Genomic DNA, 13,151 nt, shown 5'->3' with positions numbered 1-13,151 from the left:
ACCACCATAAGCGGCAAATCTCTTCCTACTAAGTATTGAACGCAACTGCATGCAGTGACTCAAACTCAAAATATCTGCCTAATCTTCAAAAACGTATAATTTACTTCTTGTTTCCAACATATTTCTATTTTACAATCTATACTTCATAAGCTGCATTTGGCAAAGATGAAGAATTTCTGTTGTTAAATCTGTTCTTCAGTTTTTCGGCTAAGTTGAGCTTCTTTGCAAACACTTCCTCCCTTTGGGGGCGGTTTGCATAAAGTACCCAAAGAACAAGACAGAGCAAGACACTGATTGAAATGAGGCCCAGTCCTTCATTGATAACATTAATGTAATGGTTTAATGGAGGACAATAACTTGAAATGATTTCTTTGAATGTGTCCCTCACAAAATTGCAGTTCTGAAGGCTAAGTACAAGTGGAGTGTAATGCTCCAATGCATAGATTTCATTAACTGCAGCTACTAATTCCAAGTAAATCTCCGGGGTCACCCTGCCAACACTGGTGCAAATACCATACTCAGATACCTCACACTCATACTTCTTCCAAACCTGAAAAGTTTAAGCCAGGATAACATTACCAACTGAAAATTTTAGAGAAACAAGTTATCAATGTAGTTTATTATTTACGACAGAATATAGGTGTGTAGATCAATTTCAATTAAACAAATGATTGATCTGCACTTGTAGGTTCATCTCAGACTAATATTCCCCAAGGACAATGTGTTCAACCAACAACAAACCTCAAAATTAAAGGAGGTGAGATACATTAAACTCTAAGAGATCTCAACATTGGACTTAAGAGCAAACAACACACGTGAATTGGGCACCGCATGTGTCACCCAAAATCTTAGGCATTGGATGTATGGGTTAGTCACTTATAAAGTGCTCAATACTTTCTTGTGTGGAGCGCACAACAGGAGAACCTTCATCAACGGGCTTACATCGAAGTCAATCAAGAAATTTGAACACCACATCTTATAACCCAAAACATTAAGACAATGAGGATATGGGTCACATCTCTTATAAAGCTTTCACCTCAGTCATTCTTAACTAATGTGGGCCTCATACTCAATTGAATTTTCAACAGTTGGATAGAATTTCAAGGGTAAAGGAAGATTTTAGAATAATATTGGGATCATGCTTTTCACTGTAGCTGCTATGCCTGTAAACTTGTAACTGCGGTAATAGCTGCAATTCCTGCAACTGCAATTTAAAACTATGCCAAAGACAACTACCATTTCTCTCTCACACACAACTTGCAGAATTGCAAGAGGGAGATTGAAAGCAAACTACCAAAAGAAAAAGCATGTCCAGATAATTTTTCATTAGTCAACTGAAGGTAAGCATACCGAAGAAGCATTGAAAGATGAAACTTCTTGAGTTGTGCACTGGCGCTCTTTAAACTCTGAGTCAAAGGGATAGCACAAAGGTGGCATTGCAGGTCCAGACTGATTGTAATAGTTCATACTACCCTGTGATGGATTTGCATCTGCAGTGCTGTAGATGAACCTATTGACCACACTGACAATATTGGTAACCACTTGTTTACTTTGAAAAAGTGTCCTGTTTGTGGTTCCCTGATCAACACATGGAAGGATGTTTCTAAGAGTTGATTCTGCTTGTGGATTCTCTTCCCATTCTCCCATGGCCAAACAGGTATCAGAAATTGCACTGGAACAGAAATAATCAGATCATAATATCAGCTCTATGCCTCTATTAGTTGTTATAATGTGAGAAAACAAAGAGTTGAATTACCAGAATATGCAGATAATTCAATTTCAAGGGGATATTAAGGGTATATTTGGGTAAACAGCTTAATTAAGCTCTTATTCATAAGCTAATTTGAGAAATTTATTGAAATAAGCTCAAAGTATGTCATAGGTACGTGTAGACGTTTATCCATAAGCTAGTCTTTAACATTTTATGAAAGTAAGCTCAAAACTGTTTATAGGCAGGTCATTAGCAATTTACATAAGCTCTCTCAAACATTTGCATAAGCGTTTATGCTTTAAGATAAGTTCAAATAAGCTCTTCCAAATAGGTCCCATTTTTTAGGCAGTTTAGAAAGAGTATAGTTCCTCATTAAAGAGCTTACTTATTAAGTAGCATGAACACTCCACAAAGAATGAAGGTTGTTACAACCAGTAACCATCCACTGATAACAAATCTGCAATAGTATTTTGAAATCAAATGTCATGATAGAATCCTTTGAGACAGTTAAAATAAACAAGGGTACAATCTTCATCAACATACTAAAAGCAAACATAACTTACATGAGGATGGCATGTTGGTATCCAAGGATAGACAGGACTGAAAAAAATATGCAGTAAATTATGAGTAAAAAAGTGGTTCAAGATCATATCTATTTATTAAGAAATTCCAAGACATTATCATTGACACATACTTAATCCAATTATAGCCAGGAGAAGCATCATTGCTGCCATCGCAATCAAAGCTAAACTCCTGCAAAATAGACATAGTTTAGCATTATGTAGATGATAATATTAAATTGAAGATTGAACAGTTTGAAGTTTATGATTGCATACACAGTATCAAACACTTTTCTTATTTTAATTGAATTTTCATGTGTCTTCTCATAAAGTGTATCTGCAGCAGCTTTTAGATCCCCATTCAAGTTGTCAATATCATTCATGATATCAGAAGGAAGAAACATCTCTGCTACAGTGATAGATTTGGCAAGTGAGAGATACTCTGTGACATTTCTTAGAATCTCCACTGTATAGTCTGATTGATTGACAACATAATGGAGAGTATGAATGGCCTCACCATGGAATTTATCCTGCCCAAAAGAAAGAAGGACACACCCCGTCCTGTGTGATTGAGAGGACAGAAAAGGTTAATTAGGGAAGATTTAGCTAGAAAGGCTGTACAAGCATAACTTACATGAAAGAATATTGGAAATTTGAAGAAACAAGAGACATGATTTGAGCTCATGCTTTCTTTTACAAGAAATAAACTAACAGATATTAAATTTGTGATAAATGAAAACTGAGGTCACAACATCATGTCCTGGAAACAGCCTGTTGTTTAAAAAATAAGGTTTCGTACAATAGACCAAGCAGTCAGACCCTTCCCCGGATCCGCGCATAGCAGGAACTTTGGTGCAACGGGCTGCCTTTTTTAGTGTATAAAGAACTTTTTCTCTGGTAGTACAATGAAAAATATGATTTTTCATGTTGCACAAAAATTAATCCACCAATCATCAACACTGGTATTTATTCATGCAATCATATCAGAATTTAGAACAATCATATCATGTTTTGTGAAACAACTATGAAAGGGTACTTGGTAACCATTCATGAGTACAGATGATTAAACAACAATCTCTACATATTGATGATCACAATAACGTAGGAGATAATGCACTCTGGAAAGAAGTTAGCAAAATCAAAACAAGTTTAGCTAATTACACTGCAGTGCAGGTGAATAACAGTAGCAGCATAAGGCAAACTCTTTGCAAACGATTTGATCCTTCTTCCTTGATGTTAATCCCCCATCCACAGCAAGAATGGATCACAAGTGCCAAACCAAATGATATAAACCATAAGACAGCAAGGATGAAACCAGCCGCACCGGTGAATCCAACTGACTGAACATATAATGGTTAAAAAAACTGATTAATTGAGTGAATGCCAGAATTTGGAGGAAGGAACTAGAGGACAAAATAGAATCTTCTGAAAGAAGATTAGCAAAGTAACTGAACAACGGAAGCCCAACTTCAAGAGGTTATGATTGTAATGTGCAAAGAGTTGTACAGAGACTAAAGTAAACACCAGACATTTATGCAACCACTTAGCTTTCAAATTCATTTTATTTACCTTATCTCAAGCATGAGGGAAATTATACTGCCTAATTATAACTATCCCCAGATATGACTAAGCACAAATAGGAACATATTTAATTATGCACAATAGCACAACCTCCTAATCCTTTTCTTTGGCTTAATATACATAACCTTCTATTATAAAAACAAGAAAGAAGGAAAATGACATCCATGATACAATAAAAAGCATAAATAGATAATCAGATAAAACATGCTGAAACAGAACACTCTCCAATTCAACCCAACAGACCAAAGATGTGCTCACCAGGAGATTCAAGGCAACATACTTGAATATCAATATAATTATTGATTTGGCAGCAAGGGAATAGATAATGAATCAGGAACTTGATAACATGGTGAATATGAATCATTGTACTTACTGCCCAATAATGTCTATTTGCAATGTCCCAACCACCTTTGTAGCGTCGAAAACGCTGTAGAATGTCAGGCCTGTTGGTCCTGTTTGCAGCCAGCACAAGAGTACCCTCAGGAGAATCAACTCCAGGATATGGTGCTAGAGCAATTTGTGCCACTTCAGTCTTCCATGGATCCAAATTCACTTCTCCTGAAAACAAGAAAACAAAGTCAGGAACATAAACACAGAAAATTGCACAAATACGGTTACATCCAAAACTGCATAATCCAATCACACAAATCATGTCCTTAAAAGCAGTAATTTTCCATGTTTGGTTGCTCAGAAAATATGCCCCACCATTGTAGGTTTCAACTTTTTTGACATTTCAGGGGACCACACAAGCATTTAGCAACAAAATTGCCAATTTCAGCTTAATTCAGCTATGAGATTCACTTTCAAAAAAAAAAAACAAAGAAAGCTATGAGATTCAATTTCTTGAATCCCAATATGAAATGAAGCATCAGTTGCACATTTTTTTTCCCTTTTTTTTCCAGCTTCAAAGAAAACAAACGATCATGAGAAAAAAAAAATCTGCAACTAGCCCATCACCATAACTATGACTAAACTAAGAAGCACTAACCTAATATAGTGTTTACAGCATGTCTGGTAGACCCACTTGGAGATAAAGTTGAAACTGAGCCAAGAGACACAACCATGGGGAAGATGAACAAGAACATAATAAACCCATCATAGGAAACACCATTCATTGCTGATTGATTCCTGGCAAAAAATATCCACTTTTCACCTTGAAGGAGGACACCCCACCATTTTGGATTCTCAATCCAACCCAACTCAACTCATGAAATATAAAAAACAAACAAACTATGGAAACTTTAATGATTTATAGCAACATGGTGTTTGTGTTAGGATTGTATACTGCATTCATTCTTGTAACTATGGATGATAAATAGCAACAGAGAGAAGGAAAGAGGAGCATGATGAGGTGGGGTAGTGATGAAGACTTGGAGAGCAGGAAAACCAAAAAAGGCGGGTGTGATTTGATTAAAAAGCAGTTCGATTGATCTTTTTGTTTTCCCACTCTCACAAACTAATCCCACTCAGTTAAGTAAAGGGTTGCCCTTGCCCACACACCTTTTACCTTTTGAAAATTGCTGGTGTCTATGACGTTTATGCAGTTTGCTTGCATTTGTCTTTTCTGCTTTTACTCATTTTGTGTTGCTTTTATCTTTTCACATTGTTGAGTTGTTTATTTTGAGCTCCTCTCTCGCTCTCCATCAAATTTTCTTTCAACTTTTATATGTTCACATGGATAAGTTTATCTTCCCATTCCCATTTTAATTTCACTAGAGAGAAATGAGAGATTGATAATTGATGTGTTAAAGAAAAATATAAATGATTGGAAATGAGATTAAAAAGAAAAACGAGTGTGAATGTATTACGACTTATGTTCACTTGTGTTGGCCCAAAATGTTTGGCCCAAAACACATGGGGCAGTCGAAAATGGACCAGGAGAGGTGAGAAAAAATGCCAACTTAAATGGATAGCAGATTTCGACGAGGGGACGTTGATAAACGTTGCTACAAACGCGGGCACACTAAACACATGCAATCATTGACTGAGAAAGAGAACGTGCGCTTCCCATGATGTAACACCCCGATTTCGGTGGCGTCACTTTAGTAACCAAAAGTAAACTTAATGCGGAAAAACGTGAATATTTTTTTTCGATAATAACTAAGACAAGACTGAATTAAATAAAACCCAAATGCGAAAAGTAATAAAGCTAATATACAATATATATATACAGCCCCCGCTGTAAGTAGCAACCTCGTCACGAGTAAACCTCCAGCGACGGGTAATAGAAGAGTAGCGCCCGTAGGCAATAGGTACAAACCGAATGAAGGTAAGTGTCCGCAACACTATCCCTCAAAACTGAGAATAAGCTGACCCAATGGCCTGAAAATAAGACCTCCTAAGTCCAACCAACTCTCTGTGATTCCCGTAAGGCAACCACACAAAAAGCTATAGGTGAGAAACTACCCTGTCCCCAAAGAAAACAAATGATTTTCAGAGCTAAGACTCTACTCCTACACTAATCCTAACTCGAGGAGCTCATACCAACACTCAACACTATGTGCTAGCATGATCGTCGTCTGAATCAGAATCCAGGACGACCTAGTCTAAGTACACCATCCGTCCTCCTCTCGCTACCGCAATGCGCTCCTGTTCCAGTATCTCAACTCTAGTTCCCCCCGAAGGGTGAACCATCATGATCTAGTCCGCCGTGGACATCTGACAAAGGGCGTTTGTCCGCCAAAGCACACACAGAAGACGCGAGGGTCAACTCCAAAGAATTATGTAAATAATAACATCGATAGATACAGATAATAGAATAGCCACTTAGGCTTATAGCTAGGGATAACATCCTAGGGTTACATATTCCATAACGAACATAAATGACAATAAAAACACTTAGCATGTTCCAAATAGGATTAACAAATAACAATCACATTCGACAACTAAGTCAGTATGCATGTTGCATGAAATGATATGCAGGTTAACCCAGTCAACCAATATGCAATCCGGAACGGATGGACATCAACGGATCAGCCCTAGCACCAGCCACGGTGGGACCATTTCGGCCCGCGTGCCTCTTACTCCAACATCAGCGGTAGTCAGATCAGCCGTAACCCGTAGGTCTGCCATTTCGGTCTGCTACAAGAGACGTCTACAGACGCTCTTACACGGAAATCCGGGTCTTATGACCATTTTGGAATCCGACGAGGTCCAGAGTACGTCCTGTGTTAATACCCCATTAATGTTGCATGAATGCAGGATGATTAGTCAAACAACGTCTCCGAATCTCACTCGACACGTCGCCACGTGTTCTAGCTAAACTAAACTCTCTAAAAGCTTACCCTAAGGTAAAGTCGATTCTGCGACAAAAGACACTTCTTTCCACAACACACATTCTCTCATGATGATCTCCAAATCATCCGACTCATCTCAATCCGATGGTCACAACTGCTCAATGAGCAAGAGTATCAACATACTCGGGAACTATCAATTCCCCGGACTTATCCCCAGGATAGCCCAACAACATAGCTGCTCCAACAGCACAATAACAAACGCTGCTCCAACAGCACCACAACATCTACATACTCGAAGCCTCTCAACTTTCTCAACACTGGGATCCGACGACACTTCTCGTTTTCCAAAACTAAGATTTGACTTCCACGCCTTCCTTTCGAGTTTATTATCATTAATTAAAGATTTAGAGGTTGTTTAATGTCTTATGAGTTTTCTTTACAAAATACTATCCTTTTAGTCTTATCACAAATCCTATAAGTTCTCGGGATCTCCAAATCCCCAAATGACTCCAGAGTATGTCTCGATCCATAAACATCATAACAAGGCCCGAATCTCATTCGTCCTATCAAGCTTTCTCAAAACTCTCAAAATAAAATCGGCATGACCTGCCCGCTATTCTCACCATTCAGAAACTCAGATTTCATTGCAAAAGCATAAATAACTCAGCACAATCAATCAACATGTCATATATCAACATATTAAGCAATAACCACATAGCACTTAGCATATAAGCATGCACCACACATCCTATATTACCCAATTAGCACTTAGCATGTAATTCACTCATCAAAAACATTCAGTAGATGCATCATCTACATTGTCAGCCGAAGCCTCAGAAAACATTTTCCAATCACACACAATCCAGTGCATAAACAGTAAACAATGTCGAAAGCATCGACCCTAAGTATTAACTAGAGATTCAGTGAGAAGCCCTCACCTGCAGATTCTCCAGGATGAACTTCCAACTCTTCCTCACAATCAAAGTGTTGCTCCGCTGGAAATTCCTCAAAATCACCTTTAGAGCAAAACCACATAAATACTATCAGAATCTATCGGAAACTAAGCTATCAATACATCCCTAAGGTTACACAAAGTAATCTATACTCTAAGGTACGATAATCTAGCGCGAAAGACAAGTTTTCGGAAAAGGAAATTTTCCTCCTCCTCCCCCTATAGGCTCGGCCACTTTAGGTAATTAGGAGACTCGATTTTTCTTCGATCAAACTTGGTTCCTATGCTATCATTAGTCGTAACTAAGGTTATTCTGAACTCGGAAAAATTATCGGATCAAAAACTGTCGCAGGGGTATTTTGGTCATGATTTTTAACTTAGAAATTTCAAAACTGAAATCCCAAAAACCAAATTTTGCAGGGACATCACCAACGACGTTTATGACAACTAATCCTACTAGCACTAAGCTAAGGCGATAGTTTTTAGCCTAAAGGTTGAAGCTTTACCTCAAAAACTCCAAAAATGGGTATTTTAGGCTAAAATTGATTCCGGCGGAATTCCGGCGACATAACGGAAAATCTAACCCGGCAGAAGTGATCTTGGGCACGTAAGGAAGAGGTTTAGAATCAGAAATGAAAGATTCAGGATAGTTTTGCAAAAACCCATAAACTATCGGCTTAGAAAAGTCTACAGAAAAGCTATGGAAAAAGCGATCAGAGGTAAGGATTAGCGACTATACCTCGAAACCTTGAAGCAGCAACTAACGGATCAACGATCAAGCAAGTAATGAAGAAAATTCTTCTTCCTTCTTCCTTGGATGAACTCGCGGCCTTGAGGAGAAAAATGGAGGAGTTTTGTGTTTTTTTCTCACTTGTTTGCTATATATAGAAGATGGAAATTCGCGGGAAAATGAAAGTTTCGCGAATCTGATTTTTCCGGCGTCATTCTCCGTGAATTCTAAGATAGGTTTTGGCGAAAGAATTCCAAAACTAAAATGAGGTCTCCTTATATTTTTGGCAACTAAAGCATAGTCGGTGTAAAACTATTTTACCCGATAAGTTGCTTTTTGCATCGAATGTCGGAATGGAAAACTTCCTTCTGAAGAAAGATTGAAATCATCAAGAGAAATGGGTGTACGCGTGTAGAATCTTCATTTGATGTTTCGAATAGAAAAAGTCTTCATTGTCGGTTGATTCTAGGGTTTTGAAATACCAGGGTTTCGGTTTCGGCAAACTTCCGATGATTGGAATCGAACGTTCGTAGATCCTAGAGCTTCGCCTCGAAACGATTGTTATATATGGAAAAAGGGAAGTTCTAACATTTCTCTGAAGATTTTTGGACTAAATTCCTACAGTGTTCCAAGGGTGGAACATAGTTTGATTTTCTAAGGTTCTTGTCCTAGGTTTTAAAGCGAATATTAGTCGTGCTATAACTTAAATCGACTTCGATACAATCCTATGACTTTTCCTGAACTCCCTCCTTCATAATTTATTCCATTTAGTAAACTCTTGTTCAGGTTTTCCTTTCACGATACATCAACCCTAATCGTGAATAAGAAATTTATTCACTTAGCATAAACTTAAAAACTTGGGCCTTACATTACTACCCTCCAAAAAGAAAGTTTCGACCTCGAAACTTAAGGGTTAGTAAAAAGTTCTGGATACTGTTCTTGAATCTTCTCCTTCAGCTCCCATGTCGCATCACCGGTGTCTTTGTTCCAAATGACCTTCACTAACTCGATCTCTTTCCCTCTCAATTGTTTTATCCTGGTGTCACCAATGCTAATTGGCGGTGTCTCGAAAGACAGATCATCCTTCAACTCAATGTCATCCAGCTCGATAACATGTGTCGGATCCGCAATATATTTCCTCAGTTGTGACACGTGGAATACGTCATGAATGTTTAATAGAAATGGAGGTAGTGCAATCTGATATGCGACTGGTCCAATTCGACGAGTGATCTGATACGGTCCAATAAACTTGGGCGTAAGCTTCTTTGACTTGATTGCTCGACCAACTCCCGTCGTCTGAGTAACTCTCAGAAATACATGATCTCCTTCTTCGAATTCCAGAGTTCTGCGCCTTTGATCGGCATAACTCTTCTGTCTACTCTGAGAAGTCTTCATCTTCTCTCTGATCTGCTTGATCTTCTCAATTGTCTGTTGCAGAAGTTCCGGTCCTACCAACAGATTTTCTCCGTTTTGGTACCAACACAAAGGTGTTCTACACTTGCAGCCATACAAAGCCTCATACGGTGCCATACCTATGCTCGTATGAAAAATGTTGTTGTATGTGAACTCAATCAATGGCAATAAGGTATCCCAACTGCCCTGGTTGTCTAACACGCAAGCGCGTAGCAAATCTTCCAATGACTGGATTGTCCTCTCAGTCTGTCCATCAGTCTGCGGATGATAAGCAGAACTTAGTCTCAGTCTCGTTCCCAAAGCCTCTTGAAGAGCTCCCCAAAAATGTGATGTAAACTTCGGGTCTCGATCAGATACAATACTTGTCGGTACTCCGTGAAGTCGTACAATCTCGGATATGTAAATCTCTGACAGTTTCTCCACGTTGTACGTAGTCCTCACAGGTACGAAATGAGCCGACTTTGTCAGTCGATCCACGATTACCCAAATAGAATCGTATCCCTTCTGAGTTCTTGGCAAAGCTACAACGAAATCCATCGATATGCTATCCCATTTCCATTCTGGCACATCCAAGCTTTGTAGCATACCTGAAGACTTCTGATGCTCCACCTTTGCCTTCTGACATGTCAAACATGCAGCTACATACTCAGCCACTTGTCTTTTCATTCCTGGCCACCAAAAATTCACCTTCAAGTCTTGATACATCTTCTTCATTCCAGGATGAATGCTTAACTTGCTCTTGTGACCTTCATCCATAATCAATCTTCTCAAGTCAGGGTTGTTAGGTACACATACCCTATCCTTGCACCGTAGGATGTTGTCACTTCCTACCTTGAATTCTGGGTCTTTACCTTGACTTACCAAATTCCTTTTCCCGAGCAGAAACTCATCTTGTAACTGTTGGTCTCGGATTTCTCCCATCAATCCATTGGTAATTCTGATCATTCCAAACTTCAGTTCTCCCTCGGATAATTTCACATCCAAGCTCAAATCTCGGAATTGTTCCAGCAGTTGCAGCTCCTTCACCATCATCGACGAGATGTGCATCTTCCTGCTCAAGGCATCAGCAACTACGTTCGCCTTTCCAGGATGATATTGCAGAGTGAACTCGTAATCTTTGAGAAATTCCATCCACCGACGCTGCCTCATGTTCAACTCCTTCTGCTCAAACAAGTACTTCAAGCTCTTATGATCACTGAATATGGTGAAATTGCATCCATATAAGTGATGTCTCCAAATCTTCAGCGCAAATACGATTGCAGCTAGTTCCAAGTCATGGGTTGGATAATTCTTCTCATGCACCTTCAGTTGTCTTGAAGCATAAGCAACCACCTTCCGATGTTGCATCAACACACATCCCAAGCCTTGATATGAAGCATCATAGTATACCTCATAAGGTTCCTCTGGTTGCGGTAAGACGAGTACAGGTGACGTCGTCAACCGTTCCTTCATCGTCTGGAAACTAGTTTCGCACGCTTCAGTCCATGCAAAAGGTTGGTCCTTCCTCGTGAGTTGAGTCAACGGTCCAACAATCTTCGCGAAATTCTCGATAAAGCGACGATAGTATCCCGCTAAACCGACAAAACTTCTGATCTCAGTCACAGTCTTTGGCCGTTCCCATGACAATACGGTCTCTACCTTTGCTGGGTCCACAGCTATTCCCTCCTTAGAGATCACATGGCCTAAGAATTTTACCTCTTCGAGCCAAAACTCGCACTTAGAAGGATTGGCATACAACTCCTTCTCCCTTAACACTTGTAAAACTTGTCGCAAGTGCTCTTCATGGTCTTCAGCATTCCTTGAGTAGATCAGAATATCGTCGATAAACACCACGACGAATCGATCCAAGAATGTATGGAAAGTCATATTCATGTAAGCCATGAATATTGCCGGTGCATTTGTCACCCCAAATGGCATCACTAAGTACTCATAGTGTCCATAACGGGTTCTGAATGCCGTCTTCTGGATATCCTCGGTCTTGACTCTGATTTGATGATAACCCGACTTCAGGTCGATCTTCGAGAATATTGTCGCTCCTCGCAGTTGATCCATCAAATCATCAATTCTAGGTAACGGATACCTATTCTTGACGGTTACTTTGTTCAGTTGTCGGTAGTCGACACATAATCTCGATTTCCCGTCCTTCTTCTTCACCAATAAGACTGGCGCTCCCCAATGTGAAACACTTGGTCGAATGAATCCCTTCGACAAAAGATCTTCTAGTTGGGACTTCAATTCCACTAGCTCCGCAGGTGCCATACGATATGGTGCAATCGAAATCGGCCCTGTTCCCGGTACGATGTCTATCGCAAACTCAATGTCGCGTACAGGCGGCAATCCAGGTACATCGCCAGGAAAAACATCTGTGAACTCTTTCACCACTGGAATACTATCAACTCCCGGATTCCCTTTACTCTCCAAGCTCAGCAGAACGGAATACTCTTGAGATCCCTCGTTCAAAGAGACGCCAATGTGATTGGCAGATAGATACTCGGAAAGATCCGAATCAGGAAATACCACTCTCTTTCGGTTGCAGTCCAAAAGATAATGATAGCGGGACAACCAATCCATTCCTAGGATAACATCTAGGTTCTTAAGAGTTAGGCATACTAGGTTAGCATGGTACTAGGATAACATCCTATGCTTAGTCAAAGAAACAGTTAGTACTCATCACAAGATAGCATCTAGTATAACTATACAATATGAATAAGCAATAACTTCAATCAATTTCAAGCGAAAAATCGCTTGCAGACAATCAATTTTCACTCTTTGCAGAGTCACACAACCTAGCACAGAAGACCTATTCCCCAACAACTCCCGAAAGACTCAACAAGCTCTGATACCACATTGTAACACCCCGATTTCGGTGGCGTCACTTTAGTAACCAAAAGTAAACTTAATGCGGAAAAACGTGAATATTTTTTTTCGATAATAACTAAGACAAGACTGAATTAAATAAAACCCAAAT

At 39.4% G+C, this 13,151-nt stretch overlaps 1 protein-coding gene across 2 annotated transcripts; it reads right to left on the bottom strand.

Moving 5' to 3' along the window:
• Positions 1-71: 71 nt before the first annotated feature.
• Positions 72-5,235, bottom strand: LOC130737620 (uncharacterized). Of its 2 annotated transcripts, XM_057589437.1 has the most exons (10): positions 4,841-5,235; positions 4,226-4,410; positions 3,433-3,611; positions 2,789-2,832; positions 2,548-2,677; positions 2,406-2,464; positions 2,275-2,311; positions 2,097-2,168; positions 1,351-1,672; positions 72-550 (listed from the first exon to the last, which is right to left on the bottom strand). In XM_057589437.1, the coding sequence occupies exons 1-10, from the start codon at positions 4,965-4,967 to the stop codon at positions 137-139; spliced, it is 1,569 nt and encodes a 522-aa protein (XP_057445420.1). In that variant the 5' UTR covers positions 4,968-5,235; the 3' UTR covers positions 72-136. The 2 variants fall into 2 exon arrangements, with proteins under 2 accessions (XP_057445420.1, XP_057445418.1); XM_057589435.1 differs by having other exon boundaries at positions 2,548-2,832; positions 4,841-5,233.
• Positions 5,236-13,151: the final 7,916 nt, after the last annotated feature.

Source organism: Lotus japonicus, chromosome 2 (genome assembly GCF_012489685.1).
Source record: "Lotus japonicus ecotype B-129 chromosome 2, LjGifu_v1.2".
Classification (NCBI taxonomy): domain Eukaryota; kingdom Viridiplantae; phylum Streptophyta; class Magnoliopsida; order Fabales; family Fabaceae; genus Lotus; species Lotus japonicus.
Note: the sequence above shows the minus strand (reverse complement) of the source record. Positions and strands in the feature narration are given on the sequence as shown.

Excerpts from the sequence above, each read along its gene's own strand:
- LOC130737620 (XM_057589435.1), bottom strand. The coding sequence starts at position 4,967 with ATGAATGGTGTTTCCTATGATGGGTTTATTATGTTCTTGTTCATCTTC. Across the intron at positions 4,411-4,840 it reads TGCTGTAAACACTATATTAG|GAGAAGTGAATTTGGATCCA; the intron begins GTTAGTGCTTCT and ends TCTTGTTTTCAG. Across the intron at positions 2,312-2,405 it reads CCTGGCTATAATTGGATTAA|TCCTGTCTATCCTTGGATAC; the intron begins GTATGTGTCAAT and ends TATTTTTTTCAG.